Below are 18502 nucleotides of genomic sequence, written 5' to 3' on the forward strand. Positions count from 1 at the left end.
TAATAAAATATTTATAAATTAATCAACATATGAAAAAATTTTATATTGTATAAATTATAAACTTAAAATTATCATTTTCTAATTTAATTGATTTAACCTTTATTTCATTGAATTAACAATTTATTTAAAAAACTGATTAAATGAAACGATGATTTAGCATTTGGTCACTTAAGACGTCATTTGATATGAATAGACATTCATTTGGAAATCCCATTGAATTCAATTGATTCTTATATACTATATATATATATATATATATTTCAACACTTTAAAATTAGATTTAAATTTACCGATTTATGTCAGTTCTGAATCAAAATTACTAATTTATATGACTATAACTACAGGTAATAATGTTTTGACTACAATAAACAAAACAAAAATGAATATATTTATTAAATATTAAAATTAATGTACAAAACAATTATAATTACAGAAAATTCATATTTTAGTCAAAATCTTTCGTTTATTATATCACGAAAACTGCAAATAATAAAACTATAGATAAGATATAATTTTATAATAATTTTGAAACATAAGGTCCATCTAATTCATAGCCAAGCTTTCGATAATAATTTCGAGTTCCGACTCCTAAATAGATTAATTGTTTTATTTAAAAAAAACAAGAAATAATGACATTTTATAATAAAATTAATTTTACCGGAAATGACAACAATTTTATCGGATAAATGTTCTTCTCTGGCAATCCGTTCCGCTTCTTCCATAAGAAGTGCACCGAATCCCTGGTGTTGAAACTTAGTCGGGTCTTTGCAAGAGACGGCCACAACTGTGCCATAAACATGTAGTTCCCGAACAATAGAAACTCTACCTTTAAGTTCAGGTCTGAACGCTGGCTTCAAGCACTTCCTAAGACGCAAAAGACCTATAAGTATATCTTGCTCTACGTCTTCATATGAAAGAAATGTTTCCCAACCATCGTTAGCCACATAATCTCTTCTAATGAGTTCCACTTCTTCGGGCTTCACCTTATGATGTATCTCTTGAATACCCACTTCTCTCGTTCTAATATCTCTGCATTTGGTTCCGAAGTCATTCATTCTTTTGAGTGCCAATTCCCTTATGTTTCCGTGTTCTACACCTGAAGTCACTAAAGGCATTGGTATATCCCTCTGAACTCTATAAACACGAGTCCACGGCGGTACCAAAGCAAGAATTTGTGCCAATAAGTCAACCAAAACAGATGGTGGATAACTGCGATACCTACCATTCTTCCATAGCTCGTAAAGACCAGTCCCTCTAATAACAAGTGTTGGATATATTTTAAGGCCATCGGCTCGAAAATCAGGGTTTTCAAAGAACTCAATAAACTGATGGACATCCCTTTCTAAATCAACATTCGGCAAGTTTGGCATCATATGCACAACAACTTTGAAACCGCAATCTTTTGCCAATTGAAATGATTCGGTAACGGCTTTAACCGTATGACCTCTATTGGTGTCCCGAGCGATGTCTTCATAGACCGATTGGACTCCAATTTCAAGTCGTGTACAGCCATAGCTTAACATATCTCCCAAATGACGTTTCAGACAATAGTCAGGTCTCGTCTCTATTGTAATACCAATACATTTGGTTCGACTCTTTTCACTAAAAAGTATGGACTCTTCTACTGAAGAACTGCAGTGACCTGAAAGGGCGTCGTGAAGATTGCGGATGAAATAGTCTCTGTACTCATTAGGCAATGACATGAATGTGCCGCCCATTACAATGAACTCAACTTTGTCCACATTGTGTCCTAATTGTCTCAATTGTTCAATTCGGTTACGGGTTTGAAGATAAGGATTATAATGAGATCTAATAGCTCTCATTGATGTCGGTTCATAACCGGTATAGGATTGGGTCGAATATTCAAAGTCACTGTCGGGTCCACCCGGACAGTACACACATATATTTCCAGTCATATTAATGTGAGGACAACGATGAGGTTTGCACATCACTGCCACTACGGCTATACCACTGGCCGTACGGATCGGTTTAGCCCTGAGTTTAGGTAATAAAAGCTGTTTGTGTTCATATGGTATACAAGATATGATGTCAACTAATCGGGGCTGAGATTTGAGACCATATTTCTGAGATATTTCACACTTAAGTTTCGTTAAATTCACATCTTGACCGTCACTCAGATTCTTCAGCAACTCTTTGATTATATCCTGAATTGTCATCAACTTTAGCTCAGATTCACTAAAATTGTTGTCTTTATATATAAAATTAAAATCAATTGACTGTCAAATAATAACCTATACTTACATTTTCTTCTGTTTGCTTTAGTCATTGTCATTCAAATCAAATGAAGTTTGGATCCAATATATCGTCGATATTGTGGTCAACCATCACATCAAACACATGGCATTGTTTTGATATTCAAGTCAATCAAACACATGAATAATGTTTATATTCAATACACTATTAATATGTATTTATATTGAATGACAACTTAATTCAATTGACATTATTTATGGTTACAAATGATTCAATCGTTTATTAATATTAATAATTTACACGACTTTACCATTGATTGACACAATGTTTGCGTTGACCACACATTTGATGAGATCATACATTACAAGACATAATTGTCTATCAAATGTCTCAACTAAACGATTGTTAAGTCAAATAAAGTTTTTAAAAGATCAACAATTAAGAAGAGATGCAAAGTTACAGTCAATTCAAGAAGTTGTTCTTCAGAAGAAAAGTGAAACTAATGGTAACATAAATTGGCAACAATTGGTGACTCAATTAACTCAACAAAGGCTTGTCTTTAAACATAATTATGAGTTTGATTTGATGGCAGCATTTCTGTTGAATAACGGTAATGACTGTCACAAAGTTGACCACAAATTGTTTAAATCATTAGTTAATTACATAAAGTTGTCGCCAAATATCACTAACAACTGTATCGCTGCCTCTCGTTATTGTCATTTCATTAGTCATTTCAGTGACTTTATTGACAGTACAGACGCTCAACTCATCCGACAGACAACTGATGTGATAATAAATAAATATGAAGACAACAAAGTTGCCGATCAGGTGGCCATTGATTGTGTCATAGGTTTAGCCAAATCATCAAAAGATAATTGTGTTCACGCAATGAAACTCTTGAATCAATTGAAATCAAATGACAAAAATCTAATCATTTCTTTAATTGACTCATCAATTAAACACAAACTTTTTGATCACACATTTGATTTGACTAAAAAATATCCGGATTTTAAATTTGATGACAAAATGATTGGCAAATTAGTTGAATACATAAATAATTCAAATATTGGTTTCGATCAGACATTAGATATATTTAGAAATTTTTCATTTAATTTGGTTGTCTTTGAAACTCATTTGAAAGATATTATTATCGAAATAATGAAAAGATTTGAATTTAAAGAAATGAATACAATTGTCGACAGAAAGGGTTTGTGCAGCAGTTGTGGACAAACTCTTGACAAATTGTCGACTGAAGATCACCAAAATTTGATTTACTTATTCAAAGACAAGATATTTAACAAACAAAATGATTTAATGATGGCTTCATTTTCTGAATATGAAAAAGAGTTGGAAAATTTTCACAAATTTATTAAGAAACAAACTACTAATAGACCTCTGGATCTAGTCATCGATGGTCTCAATATAGCATTTGCTACACACGCAGACATTGTTGAAGACAAGTCTCAGTTAAGAAAATATGTTTATAGATATGACAGAGAGGTTATCGATAGAAATGCTGTCGAAATGCTTTTGAGAAATAATATTTTTGACAAATTTGATAATATTTTAATGATTGGTAGAAGACATATGAAGAATTGGAAACTTCTAACTAATCTTATTTGGGATCACAGGAAACAAATGACAATGTTTTATACGATGGATAAGACACGAGATGACTGCTATACACTTTATGCTGGCCTTCAAAACCCAAATACTTATATACTTTCGGGTGATTTCTATAGAGACTATTTGACTAAACTTGAAATCAAACCATATTTATTCAAAAGATGGTTAAGAACTCATCAGATCTTCATTCAAAATAAAAAGATAATGATATATCCGGATCAGTTTGAATATAAAATTAATATATCTAAAGATAATAAGACATTACATATACCATTTAATAACTCTGACAATACATTAATCAATTGGTTGTGTTTTCAAAAACAATGAAATTATGTAAACATTATTTTTAATTGAAGACAATTTATTCAAAATTTTTTATTAAATTCAAAATGAAATCAAAATTCAATTATTTTATGAATTTCTTAGAAGTGATGCATATATATGTCACCGATTATCGAGAACCGGTAGAAAACAGGGCCAACATAGCACCCGAACCGGTCACTGATATCAAGTAATTGACAGTTGGACTGAAGGATCTCAATATATAAAAGGAAAGGAAAACAACGAGAGCTAAGAATAGGGCGTTGTTGTAGAAGATGGCAAAAGTGGTCGCTTCATAGTCTGCCACTTCGTTCTTCTTCCACAAAACTCTTTCGTCTTTCTCTTTTTTTGTCATTTTCTTGTCGTCGGCGATACCTTTCATAACTTCCTTAGCGACGGCTTCTTCGCGTTTTTGAGCGATTTTATGCTTCAAAACAAACTTAATGTTCTTATAAGCAAATGATACCAACCAAGTGGTCACTACTGATACCAATACAAACACCGCAATCGACTGATACAAATCCATTTGATGGATCCGCCAAAACAACCCTAATATCGGATAATAATTACAATCAGTACTCAGTGGCCATCGATGTCATCGATAATCACTTACAGATGGGAATCGCCGACACTATAAACGCGTTGCCATAAAAAAGTGCTGAAGATTTGGTGGAAACATTTCGACTGAAGTCTTGCAACAGAAGCTCCTCCTCTCGAGTCAACGCTTTCTTTCCGACGGCCATTTCGGGAGTGATTTTCCGATCAGATTAACAGTTAAATTGCGGACCAAATGAATGCAATCAATGACTGAATGGTTTGAATGTTTGAGAAGACACGCAATCACTTGATATGAAATATGATTGACATAAATGACGTTCAGTTAAGTCAAACATTAAGTATAGGTCAACACATTGTGGGGAACATTGAAATGCAAACATTGTTTATGACATATACTTCACAATAGATAACATTTTTGTTATTCAGTTTTCGGTTATTAATTGTATTGTTTTGAGCGCAAGAATCGTCCGAAAACTAAATACATTCACATTCTGTGGTTAATAACTGTTTGAGTCGTTGAGAGAAATATTGTGAGATTTGAGACAAATTGAGAGACACTTAAAGACAACACTATTTAGTGATAGTTATATAAAGTCGACACTAATTGAAGACAATTTGTGATTATATCTCAACTCAATCACTACTATGTCATCAATTCTTAGCCGAAGTGTTACCAATAATAGGTCTTTACTATATTATCCGATCGGTGTATGTATTGATTAATTTTGATAATTATTTTAATGTAATTAAATTGATAATTGTGTTAATTAATGGATATATAATTAATTAATTAATGGATATATAATTAATTAATTAATGGATATATAATTAATTAATTAATTGATGAACCAATTGATAAACAGGTGAGAAGTGTTCAAACGGATAGTCAGCCTAAAACTAAACAACAGAAGATTAAGAAGTTTTCAGTCTATCGATGGGTCAGTGGTTTGACATTTAATTACTATTAATATTTATTATTAATTATTTTTTAATAATTATTTCATAACAAATGTGTCGATTAATTGTAATTTGTTTTTATTTGATTATTTAATTTTATAAAATTTATTTTCAAATCGTTTAACTATCTATTATAACATTTGTATTCATTGAATGCCTTAGTAATTGCCATATTGTTGACCAAATAAGTGATTGATTATGACTTAGTTAACGATAATATAATTAATTATTTGTCGGTATTGTAGACAACATAAGAATTAGGAGAAAATCTTTTATTTTTATCTTAAAATGTTTGATAAATTGTTACATTAATTATAAAACTTTTAAAGCAATTATTAGTTATCAGAAAGTTGTCATTAGATTAGATAATGAATGTCTTAAGTGTTTGTTTTAAATAACATTTGCTTTTTTACATATCATTTATAAACTAATGTATAGAATCCAGAAAACCCTTCAGTGAACCCACACTTGCAGTCATACGATGTGGACCTCAGTTCGTGAGTCATTAGAGACAATAATAATGAATCCATTTGTTTAATGAGACAATCAATTAACTGATAGATGCGGTCCTATGGTATTGGATGCGTTGATTAAAATTAAGAATGAAATGGATCCGACCCTAACATTTAGGCGTTCCTGTAGGGAAGGCATATGTGGATCCTGTGCCATGAATATTAATGGCACCAACACTTTGGCTTGTATTTGTAAAATTGAAGACAATTTAAGTAAGGATACTAAAATCTATCCGTTACCACACCTATATGTCGTCAAAGATTTAGTACCGGTTTGTTATATAAATATAAATATCAATATATTATATCTTAATTTGTTAACACTTTTTTTTTAAAACACCGTTTTTTTTATCTCTTTCTCAATAAATATAGGATTTAAATAACTTCTATAATCAATACAAGTCAATACAGCCATGGCTTCAGCGAAAAGAAAAAAGTAATGGCACTCAATATTTGCAGAGCATTAAAGACAGGGACAAACTCGATGGTCTCTATGAGTGTATTTTGTGTGCCTGTTGTTCCACTTCATGTCCCAGTTATTGGTGGAATAGTGACCGATATTTAGGTCCAGCAGCTCTCATGCAAGCCTATCGATGGGTGATTGACTCCAGAGATGAATCAACAGCTGAACGATTAGAAAAACTTAAAGACCCGTTTTCATTGTACAGGTGTCACACTATTATGAACTGCACCCGAACCTGTCCTAAACATCTGAATCCGGGCAAAGCTATCGGCGAGTTGAAGAAATTGGCGTCGGGTTGGATACAAAAAGAAAAACCAGAGATGACAGGACAGTCCTAATGTGGTATTAAATACAGTATTAATTAGAGTATTTAAAGATACAATTGAGTCTATATATCAATGATTAATTAGTTTAAAAATAATTTATTGCATTTTGCAAATAATTTTAGAAATTAATGAGAGAAAATCCAGACAATGTGTTGCGTTTAAGTTGTAATAAAAATACAAATTTTGTTGACAAGAGTTGATGGGTTTCATTAATTGTTTGAATTTCTTCATCACTTAAAATACGTTTTAAATTATCATTAAAATTGTATTGAAAATAATGATTTAGACTTTCAATTTGCAAATATAAAGCACTAATAGAGAGAATTAGTTTCGGAAGTTTCCAAATACTAAAGCAAACTATCGTTTTAATGTCAAGACATGTCTTATTACTCAAACAATATCGACAATCATTTGCTAATTGTTTTATCGCCTTATCGTCGATTGTTGTCGTGTGGCGTGAAATTACTCGTCTCAATGATTCATATATTTTAAACAATTGAAAGACAGGTTCGGCAAAGACATTCTTTTCTTCTTTTTCAAAGAGTATGTGATTTTGTTGTTGAAATCCAAATAATTTGGATAACGATATCACAGATTGCAATCTATGCCATAGAAAGTCCACTTTTAACTGATCCTCTACTGTTTGGTTATCAATCAACCAAATAAATAAACAATCGATAGCTGTGTTATAAGACAAACATTGACTATTAAGTGTATATTTAGAAGAAAACATTAATTTTGAAGAAATAATTTCGGCTTCACTTCTGACTACTCTATCTTCGTCTTCAAGGATTACAAATAGTATTTCACACGTTTTTAATATAATCTGGGAATTGATTACATCTAATATTTTCTTATTATTATTCAGTTCATTGACAATATCATTAAGTTTTTTAGTTGCCATTAGTCTTATGTCATCACTTTTATTAAACTTTACATTTGATATTATCTTATCTAAAGTTTGTAATAAACTGGTTGTTTGATTGTTATCATTATAGGATTGTTCCGATTTAGTGGCTATTTCTTGGCCACACAATTCAATTTGATGATAGTTATGAGCAAACAATTCATTAAACATATAATTTAAAATATAACAATCACTAGTTATACATAATTTACTAAATATATCATTAAATTTGTTTTTAAATTCTTCATAATCTTTTGATTTGATTTGCATTTTTAATTCAAGCAAATGATTAAAACAAAGCATTAATCCATGAATTGAATTACAATTTAAATTCTGTTGTGAAGACAATTGTAGCAAAAGTTGTTGCAATTGAGTGATTGGTAACAAACGGGATAATGTCTTTGCGGTCAACATTCGGATCTTCCAAATCTTACTATTTAATAGACTAACAAAATAACTTAACATCTCTTTGTCATTATAGTCATCTCCAATTATTATTGGAGAAAATGATGCAAACAATGACATAATTGGTACCAATTCAGAGCACAAAAATCCATTTTCCGTTTTCTCAATACTTTGCTTTAATTGCAATTTAAAAGCTGAAAAAAGTGTTGGATATCTTGAAAATAATTCATTGGATGTGATTGTCGAGCCATCAATCATAAAGTAGTCGACATCACTCGTCTTTTTCTGACCAAGCATTCGGCTACAACACGAACCATACAATTGAAGCGATGCGTTACGTATTTGCCATACTTGACAACTAAAACCTTTGATACAAATTGGTAAAAGACTTTCGACTGTTTGAATGGTCAGTCGTGAGAGAGAGGAGGTATTTACGATAGATTTTAATATATGCAATGAATAAGTTTGTGGTAAATCACTGTTTTGGTCCATATCTGTAGAAACTGATAGGCTTGCGATCTCTATTAAATGATTTATTGTTTGGCTATATAAAGATTTATCTAATTTGTAACCACTGTTATATGCTTCAGATTCGCCAATAAGAATAGCCTGAATAATGAGTGCCACTCCGGCCGACTTCCGAGTTATGTTTGTATTGATGGCCGACTTTGAGATACAATTTAATGAATCATTTAATAATAACTTAAGTGTATTAATATGCATATCATTTTGACATTTCATCTTAATTAATGAATTGGTATATTTGGTTAATGATATACAAGTAGCTTCAATGACTCCCTTATGTCGACATTTAGTTAATATAGTTATTTGTTTATTCCCTATACTTCTAATCATTTCTTCATCAATGATATCGTGTGGACAACATATGAGTAAATCAATAATATTTTGTAATAAAAAACTACATTCTTTGATATTAAGCCAAGACATTGATAATAATAGTTGGAAATCATTTGAAGCAGAAATGTCGTCAAACTTTTGCTCTTTAAGTCCATCAATTCGTTCAATAATTACTGATTCCAGTGATTGACACATCTCTTGAAAAGACGGCGAAAATTGGACGTTTGCTTTTGATAATTGACTTAACATTAGATCTATGCAATCAAAACATGTCTTAATAATTGTCTCAATTAAATCTTTGAATCGTTTTTCATTTATAAAGTCTTTTAAATTTTCAAAAGACAGACAATTATTAAGTGTTAATAAAAAGCCATGAATTGGACTATTTTTTGATGAATTAAAAAAGTCTATTTTTGCTGACATTAATTGGTTTTGAGCCGTTGATAATAAAAATTCAATTAAATCTAATTTAGATGCTATGTGTTTGTCATAAACATCAAACTCTTCAAAACATGTTATAATGTATTTGAAGATTAGTCCTCCACAATGGGTCTCCTGATGTCGCGGACTATTCACAAAATTAATAGCAATATCTGCCATAATATTTAAATTATAATCAAACAGTTCTTTATAATTATTATGAAATGTAATCATCATATTTGAGGCTAATTTTCTCACTTTATCATCTTTGTCTATAACAGACAATATAATCACAATAAATATTGATTTTAAATCCAAATCCTTATGAAATAAAATAGCATTTTTCTCTTTAATAACAATAAAAGTATTTAAAAGTAATAAACACGTCATTCTTCTTTGATATGAAGAGCCAGATATCAAATTTGATGCAATAATTTCAAGAAAATTATTAAGAAAATCAACAATCTTGAGATCTGATTCATCATAACAGCCGTGTAAACAGTATTTATCATATAAACTGATACAAAGTTTATTAAGAAAGTGGTCTATTTTGCTGACAATTTTTTGTCTAAACGATGGATTGTCAACATTAAGATTTGATGACAAATATAACAAAAATAGATCCATTACTTGATTTCTATTAGTTATAAATCTTTCATCTAATAACAAACTAAGACCTTCTTCGCGGACAATATCTTCATTGTTTATAAGAATTCGTTTAAACCATTGTAATGATGGCATAAATGAAATGGTAATGTTATTATCAATTGCAGACCGAACTAATGCCACTTCAGCTATATTAGAGTCACTTAATGATTCAAATATCAGTTGAGTTGATCCGTCAATGTTTTTGATAGTAAAAGGAAGTATATGAGCGATCATATTGTTGTGAATCACTTTGTTCTTCAATTTGAGTGATTCACTAATACTTGATAACCAATAGTGCGACCAATTGTCTAATAAATCTTCATTGTTGTTGTCATTCATTGATATAATCATTGCTTTATATAACTCTATGATAGCCGTCGACAAACTGTTTATAGAAATGTATTTAAGCATTTGTGTTGATAATTGTGGATCAGATTCAATGATTGCTTTCCAGCCGATGAATGGCATTAAAATCGATAGTTTTCTGTATTTTGCTTTAGATGTTAGCGCTAAACGACTTGTTTTAAGTACTTCCTCAGCAATCAAATCATAACTGTTTAGTATTGATATAGCATTAGATGGCATCAACTTCTTAAAAGTAGTATATATTTCAAGAATTAAATTATAAATCAATTTAATACTATCTTTGACTCCATTGATAGGATGTTCCCAATTGGTATCAATTATGTCCAATATTTGATTAATAATTGTTTTGTCGTCAAACACTTGCGACTCCTTTTGTGCCAATTGTCTTAAATAAGTGTGAAAAACACGAAACCAATGATAAATTAGTTTAAAGACATGAAACTGATGAACCAGTCGTTCATTATATATCTTTATTATATGACAATGAAGTTGAATGAAGACATTTGTGTGATAATCCATGAGATGATCACAAAATTGACTGCAATTCAAAATTGAGGTCAAAAGTGATAATTTTGACAAATCGTTTGATTCAATACAACAGTCTAAGACATCAGTCAATTGGTTATCAATTTGATAATCATTTAGAGAAATATCAGAAATGATTTGTTTGTCAAACAATTTGAATAATAAATGAATTGCTTTTTTGGTGTCATTTAAGCATAGATTCAACAGTAAAGCCAACGCCAGACTCGACAGGACTGATGTCTCGGCAAACGTGTCCTCATATAAGACTATTGTCTCTAATTTGGACAAACATTTTACCAAATCATCACTCAATAAACTCTTTGATTTCAATATCAATTCATTTGTATTTGTTTTAAGTCTTTTGCTGACCGACTGAAGAGATGATAGCAAACGTTTGACGGCTCGTGAAATGTCATTGTTTTCAACACTTCTGTTGTGGCTATCATTGAATGTGATTACTGAATGATGCAGTAATAGTGATATATCTGGTATTTGATCCATCGGTGATCATTTGAATGTAAACATAAACACATGTATTATAAAGTTTTGCTTATTATTGCATAAGAGGGCGGTGTTTGTCATGTGTTTGCAGTGAAGCAGTCTTTACAGTAATTGACGAGTGATTTGTGTTGTTGTCAAACACATTGCAATACAATTCAATACAATTCAATACAATTCAATACATTTCAATACAATTCAATACAATTCAATACAATGCGTGTATTAATCGAGTGTTTAAATACAATCATTTAATTAACACTTGATTTGACAATAGTTTTGATGATTGTATTGAAACTTACAGTTAGTTGAAGTGTTTGTCTACTTAAGTGATAATTAATGTAATGATCAGTGGTTTTGGTTGTAGTCTTGACTGACAAATATGGACAACGACTTGATTAGAGTTAAGGCCGCCTTCAATGGGTTTGTCATCATTTGTCTTATTTTATTACCATTTGATGATCACTGATATGTTGTTATTATTTGTAGTGAAGTGATGGTCATCTACATCAAGGATGACATATATCTCAACGATCTATGCAATGAAATGCGAGAGATTTGTCGCTTTAGTCAACAACAAAACTTTACAATGAAATGGGTCGATGAAGAAGGAGATCCCTGTGTCATATCATCACAAGCAGAACTCGAAGAGGCCATACGTTTATATGAGTTAAATAAAGACTCGGAGATTACAATCCATGGTATTGCTTAAGACAAATGATTTATTTAATGACATTGATTAAAATTTGTCATATAATAGTATTTGCAAGTATACCACAATATCCCGGCCTTCCGTGTCCCGGTGAAGACAAAAGTATTTACCGCAGAGGAGCCCGCAGATGGAGAAAGCTTTATAAACTCAATGGACATACATTTCAAGCCAAAAGATTTAATAGAGTGAGTCATTTGTTGTCTTTTATTACATTATAATATATTATAGTAATTACCGGTAAATATATGATAATAACTTTAATAGTATTCACACCATTCATATCAAACAATTTACATATTATAGTACTTAGATTATTAAATGTTGAATATATCTGTTATATAATCCTTTAACAAAAATAGCTATTTTGTTGATAATTAGACTCATATTTAATACAAACAGATTTATGTTACATTTAAATAACTAGAGTTGCATTAAATATATAGTTTTATTTTACCATTTGATACATTTAAATAATTTTTTTTACTAAGAATAGTGTTATAAATAATAATATATTAAGTTGTAGCTTAGTTTTATTGTAATAATATATAACCACTATTATAATTATTTAAAATAAAGCATAGCTTATAAGTTATGATATAACATACCGATAATAGTGGTTACAAATTATTTACACACGCAAATATACCGTACAATGATCTGGGTCATTTAAAGTTGCACATTACTGATAACAATATTGACTAAAAGCTTATTTTAGTTTATCAGAAAATTGTTATATTTTATGAATATTAACGGTATATTTATATATTTACATTAGAGTCACCTCCCTTTCCCTCTTAAATTTATTATCTTTTCTAATGGTATCTCTATCTCAACGGGATTATCGTTGTATTCATTTACTCATTTAGTTATTATGTATTAAAAAACATTTGAATAACTTTTTCCAATTAACTTTAATGTACCGTATTTTTTAATAACATAAAATTATTTAAGAATAAATGAAAAATTTAAAAGTTGTTATCTTTCTATTACCGGTATTATTAATAATTGATTTATAATAATATTAGTAAATTTAAAACAAATTATTTTCATTAAAACAGAGGGCATTCTGTGCCTATTGTGAGGATCGCATTTGGGGGTTAGGACGTCAGGGATTTAAATGTATTAATTGTAAACTAATGGTACATAAGAAATGTCATAAATTATTTAAGCATCACTGTAGCGGTCAAATTGATCAGCACTCGTCTGAAAGCACACCGTCTACTCCCGGACAACAAACCACTCGGAATGACTCGAATGGCATTCAAATTATACATCAATCAAATCTGCATCGGACGGGAACACCGGGTCGAAAGAAACACTCAGCCAGTAGTATATTGCCTGTCATTTCTGTACACAATGATAATGATAATCAAGATATGAGATCCGGACAAGAAGTTGATGCAAATAATGACAATTACAACGCTAGTGAGTCATCGCAATATTCAATGAAAGATTTTGAATTACTTCGTGTTATTGGTCGCGGCTCTTATGCCAAAGTATTAATGGTTGAACTAAAAAAAACCAGAAGAATTTATGCCATGAAAGTAATAAAAAAAGAATTGGTTACCGACGATGAAGACATTGATTGGGTTCAAACCGAAAAACATGTTTTTGAAACGGCTTCTAATTATCCATTTTTAGTCGGACTTCACTCATGTTTTCAAACTGCCAGTCGGTTAGTCATTGATTATTAGAATTTTATTTTAAAGATTTGATTTTTTATGTCTAACATATTTCTATGCTTTTTAAGACTATTTTTTGTGATTGAGTTTGTCCGCGGCGGTGATCTTATGTTTCATATGCAACGACAACGACGTTTACCTGAAGAACACGCGCGCTTCTATGCCGCAGAAATATCATTGGCACTCAATTTCCTACATGAGAGAGGTCTCTACCATTAGTGTTGTTATCATACATTTACCGTAATCTTAATCTTATTTTAATTTTAGGAATTATCTATAGAGATCTAAAACTTGATAACGTAAGTTATTAATAAATTTATTATTTTATACAATTACCTAATATTTATCAATTATACTGTATTAATAAACAGGTTTTACTTGACCACGAGGGACACGTAAAGCTTACTGATTACGGAATGTGTAAAGTAAGGACTTGTCATAGATTATCAACATTTTTAAATAAACAATTATTATTACTAAGATTTATGGATAATTTGATTTAAAACAGGAGGGAATTAGACAGGGAGATACAACCAGTACGTTTTGTGGAACTCCTAATTATATTGCACCTGAAATACTTCGAGGAGAAGATTATGGTAGGACTATATTTAATAACTCGATAACATTTACTAACTATAATGTAAACTATTGTAGGTTTTGAACCTGACTGGTGGGCACTGGGCGTTTTATTATATGAGATGCTTGCGGGTCGATCTCCATTTGATATTGTGGGCGCCACCGATAATCCTGACCAAAACACGGAAGACTTTTTGTTTCAAGTTATTCTTGAGAAGACTATACGTATTCCCCGATCTATTTCAGTTAAGGCACAATCTGTACTCAAAGGGTTTCTTAATAAGAATCCAAGTGAACGATTAGGATGTCATCCGGAAACGGGATTTCAAGATATTACGAGTCATCCATTTTTCCGAACTATTGATTGGGAAGCGGTAATCAATGAAATATGTTTTGTGTAACTTTTAATTTCAACTAAATATAATTTTTAATAGTTGGAAGCTAAACAAGTAACACCACCTTATAAACCTAAATTAGAAACTGATCGGGACTTAGAGCACTTTGATCCGCAATTCACTAATGAACCGGTTCAGCTCACACCTGATGACCCGTAAGTTTCATAGTTTTTATAGATTATTATATAGACTGTATTAATGATATACTGTATATATACAGTATATAAATATATCAAAAAAAAATTTAAATAAAAACTTCTTATTTTAGGAAAACCATTGAGAAGATCGATCAATCAGAGTTCGAGGGTTTTGAATACGTAAATCCACTTTTAATGTCACTCGAAGACAATGTATAATTAAACCAAATTATTGATAACAAAAACTAATACTTTAAGATTTTATAATTTTGTTTTTATACAATTTAGCAAATTTTATATTTAAGAATATTATAAACCATTCATATATAGTATGTGTGTGTGGTTTTATTTACAATATTTTTATTAAAAAAACAATTGTTGCTCATATTTAATGTTAATTGCATACTAGAATCGAAAATACATATTTAATAATCGTTTATCTGTTATTATTTTTAATATACAGGTATAGTATATATATATATGTGACTATTATTTAGTTTAGTTCCTGTCAACTCAAGTATGGTTTAAGTGCTCTTACAATTACACTTAACAATCATTACATTATACTGAATATAGTCTATCTGTTTATGTTATAACATAATATTTAAGCAAAAACATCAAAAGTTGTCGAAATGATATCAAATCAAAGCCATTGTATAACTAGATCTGAATTATTCTTAATTTTTTAAAATTTAAAGAAATTGATTCCATTTTTTAATTATCAATATTAAAAAACAGTATTATTTTTAATATAAAATTTTATTTATATAATTTTCTTTCTTTAATGTGCCTTTTTATAGGGTTTATTATTTTTATATAAAAATACATAATTTTATGTATTATAAAATTTTATTATTAATATTTTATTTCATTTTGATTAACAAAAATAAATTTTTTTACATTTTAAAACATTCAAAATTAATTTTTTTAATAGAATATGATTTAAATATAGTATTCGTGAAGACCTTGAATATGGGATGTCGTCAATCAATCGATATATTTATTAAAGTGTTATTTCTGGTGACAAATACAACAAAAAAGTAAAATCAGCGACAAATGTGTTGCAATCAACACCAATCTTATCGACCAAATTGACTGAACTTTTTGTCAAATCAGTCATTTAAGAAACATTTGATATCAGTTAATGAATGACCATTTCCTACATAATAGTGTCATAAAATTTATATGATTTCAATTTTTTATGTCACAACGTTTTGATTATTCAAATGATTGATTTATTTGATATATTGTATAATAGGAGTATACTATAGGACTTATTTTCAATACACAATAAACTACAGTATATTCAATATATTTTATAATTAGAGTTCGACTACTATTCAAAAAAGAATTTTATATAAATTTTCTCCAATTTTTCAAAATATATTTTTTCACAAACGATGTATTGTTTTGAAATAAGTTTTGACGGATAAGTTTGTTAACTTAAAAATATATTTTTTTTTTGGGACTCAATTTAGACAATAAAGTCAATGAGTTTGTTGTTGAGTCTGTCGTCAATTTGCAATCAATTGGTTACTACAGTACTTCAACTTATTTTTATAATTTTGAAGAACCAATTACTCCAATATTTTTTTTATCGAAATCCTTAATAATTATAACCATTAAAAAATTATTTTAGCAATATTTTAATGCTAATTTTGCTTATATAATAATTAAATAGATAATTAAATTTTATTTATTTATTATTATAATTGGTTAATTATCATTACTTCATCTCTTTATTTTATAAATTGAATGTAATATTCAATAAGTGTCGACCGAATATTTTATCGGTAAATTTTCTGGGAAATTTCCAAATATTCAAGCCTTGTGTTATGTGTTATCATTCTATTTGAAATAATCTAGCAGAAAGTTTAGTCAATCATTAATATACTATAGTTTAGTTTAATACTTATATGAAATAAATATACTACAAGTTTTTGAATAAACAATCTAACAAAAACATTGCCATGTATAATAATGTAATAAATGTAAAACTAAAAATAATGTAAAACATAATGTAATAAAAAATCACATTTATTTTAATTTTTACTTTAAATTATAATTTGTTTGAAATAAAAGAATTATGTGTAATTATATTTATTTATTTATATTGTGACGGCTAAATTATATAAGCAAATATAATTTTAAAAATTTAAATTGAATATGTATTCTAAATTAATCATAAGTGTTATATTTGTGATACTTGGTTAAAATATTTTTTTCTTTTTTAAAGTGATTTTTGAATATCATTTGTTTTTAAAAATTATTATTAATTAAAAATTTTTAATAAAAACATATCTCTTTTTAAAAAATAATTATAAAAACAACTATTGCTTTCTATTTGTATTTTTTGTTTCTTTCAATTTGCAATTAACAACATTAGATATTATTTATTGAATATTTTGTTTTTTATGTCTTAAACTTAAATGATTGCTAAGATTTAATATTATTTAAACGACTATTATTTAGGATAAAAAATGGGTGTGTTTTTAAACTTAAGATTAATTTTATTACAGTATTTGATGTGTTAGTTATTTTAAACAATTTAACCGCTATTTTCTTTATTTAAATTTAAATGAGTCCAATGTTAAACATTATTAGACAATAATTAGTTGCATAAGATTTATTTGTATATATATATTATGTTTGGTTTTAAAAGACTGAGGAATTTGTTGCCTACTTGTGCCAGACATTTGATGAATAACTAACTGAGCCATCAGTTTTGCAATTTATAAGACAAATAATAAAAAAGTGATAGTTTTTCATATTTTCATACATTGATTCATTTATAAAATAGTTTTGCAATTGAGTTCATAAAACATATGCAATGAGTTTATCTAAAAAATACATCACTTTTATGGCAACTCAAGGCTATAGTGAGAAAACACAGTGTTATTTATATTAAATAATTATTATTATTTTATGACTGTCTATCCATATTTTCATTGATTTTACGGTTATATTGTAATTGATGTACTACAGTAAAAAATAACAATAATATAACCAAGGTAACTTATAAAAATACTAAACCTAATCACCCACTTGACACTCATAGCGATTGTCATATCATTTACTTTCAAACAAATTTAATAATAAGACATTATATTTATTGTAATGTAAATTTAGTAATCAATTGCAAGTACCTGTATATCATCATTAGTTGCTTTATATAATTTTTTTTTTAAAGTCAACCCCTTATCAAACTCTTAAGAAATAACTAATAAACTTTATTTAGTAGGAAATAATGGATGTACTTTATACTGGACACTTGTTTTTATTTCAAATTTATAATACAATTATTTTTAAAATATTTTTTGCCCATACAGTTAATACTTAATAAATTATATGTGAATATGATTGAAAATTATTTGGAGACATAACTACTGTAAAAAA

The 18502-nt window shown here is 28.8% G+C and overlaps 6 protein-coding genes across 6 annotated transcripts; 3 read left to right on the top strand and 3 right to left on the bottom strand.

Moving 5' to 3' along the window:
• Window positions 1-416: 416 nt before the first annotated feature.
• LOC128957481 (elongator complex protein 3-like) lies at window positions 417-2402 on the bottom strand. Its single transcript, XM_054303248.1, has 3 exons — window positions 2263-2402; window positions 659-2209; window positions 417-588 (listed from the first exon to the last, which is right to left on the bottom strand). Exons 1-3 carry the CDS (start codon window positions 2291-2293, stop codon window positions 515-517), a joined length of 1656 nt encoding a protein of 551 aa, XP_054159223.1. The 5' UTR covers window positions 2294-2402; the 3' UTR covers window positions 417-514.
• Window positions 2403-2504: 102 nt separating this feature from the next.
• On the top strand, window positions 2505-4167 carry LOC128958087 (mitochondrial ribonuclease P catalytic subunit-like). The gene has a single exon (XM_054303902.1). The coding sequence runs from the start codon at window positions 2539-2541 to the stop codon at window positions 4165-4167; it is 1629 nt and encodes a 542-aa protein (XP_054159877.1). The 5' UTR covers window positions 2505-2538.
• A 32-nt stretch (window positions 4168-4199) lies between these two features.
• Window positions 4200-5062, bottom strand: LOC128958984 (translocon-associated protein subunit gamma-like). The gene is made up of 2 exons (XM_054304953.1): window positions 4775-5062; window positions 4200-4710 (listed from the first exon to the last, which is right to left on the bottom strand). The coding sequence occupies exons 1-2, from the start codon at window positions 4902-4904 to the stop codon at window positions 4292-4294; spliced, it is 549 nt and encodes a 182-aa protein (XP_054160928.1). The 5' UTR covers window positions 4905-5062; the 3' UTR covers window positions 4200-4291.
• Window positions 5063-5075: 13 nt separating this feature from the next.
• LOC128958983 (succinate dehydrogenase [ubiquinone] iron-sulfur subunit-like) lies at window positions 5076-7233 on the top strand. Its single transcript, XM_054304952.1, has 5 exons — window positions 5076-5427; window positions 5583-5657; window positions 6115-6173; window positions 6238-6460; window positions 6561-7233. The coding sequence occupies exons 1-5, from the start codon at window positions 5365-5367 to the stop codon at window positions 6987-6989; spliced, it is 849 nt and encodes a 282-aa protein (XP_054160927.1). The 5' UTR covers window positions 5076-5364; the 3' UTR covers window positions 6990-7233.
• Window positions 7234-7301: 68 nt separating this feature from the next.
• On the bottom strand, window positions 7302-11607 carry LOC128958088 (uncharacterized). The gene is made up of 4 exons (XM_054303904.1): window positions 9939-11607; window positions 8208-9839; window positions 7444-7931; window positions 7302-7334 (listed from the first exon to the last, which is right to left on the bottom strand). The coding sequence occupies exons 1-4, from the start codon at window positions 11605-11607 to the stop codon at window positions 7302-7304; spliced, it is 3822 nt and encodes a 1273-aa protein (XP_054159879.1).
• Window positions 11284-15337, top strand: LOC128958803 (protein kinase C iota type-like). Its single transcript, XM_054304739.1, has 11 exons — window positions 11284-12027; window positions 12094-12305; window positions 12365-12501; window positions 13375-13991; window positions 14067-14203; window positions 14266-14297; window positions 14370-14423; window positions 14507-14594; window positions 14653-14948; window positions 15009-15124; window positions 15238-15337. The coding sequence occupies exons 1-11, from the start codon at window positions 11987-11989 to the stop codon at window positions 15323-15325; spliced, it is 1818 nt and encodes a 605-aa protein (XP_054160714.1). The 5' UTR covers window positions 11284-11986; the 3' UTR covers window positions 15326-15337.
• Window positions 15338-18502: the final 3165 nt, after the last annotated feature.

Source organism: Oppia nitens, unplaced genomic scaffold (genome assembly GCF_028296485.1).
Source record: "Oppia nitens isolate AA-2021 unplaced genomic scaffold, nextdenovo-longstitch-racon4-pilon3 scaffold3_pilon_pilon_pilon, whole genome shotgun sequence".
Classification (NCBI taxonomy): Eukaryota; Metazoa; Arthropoda; class Arachnida; order Sarcoptiformes; family Oppiidae; genus Oppia; species Oppia nitens.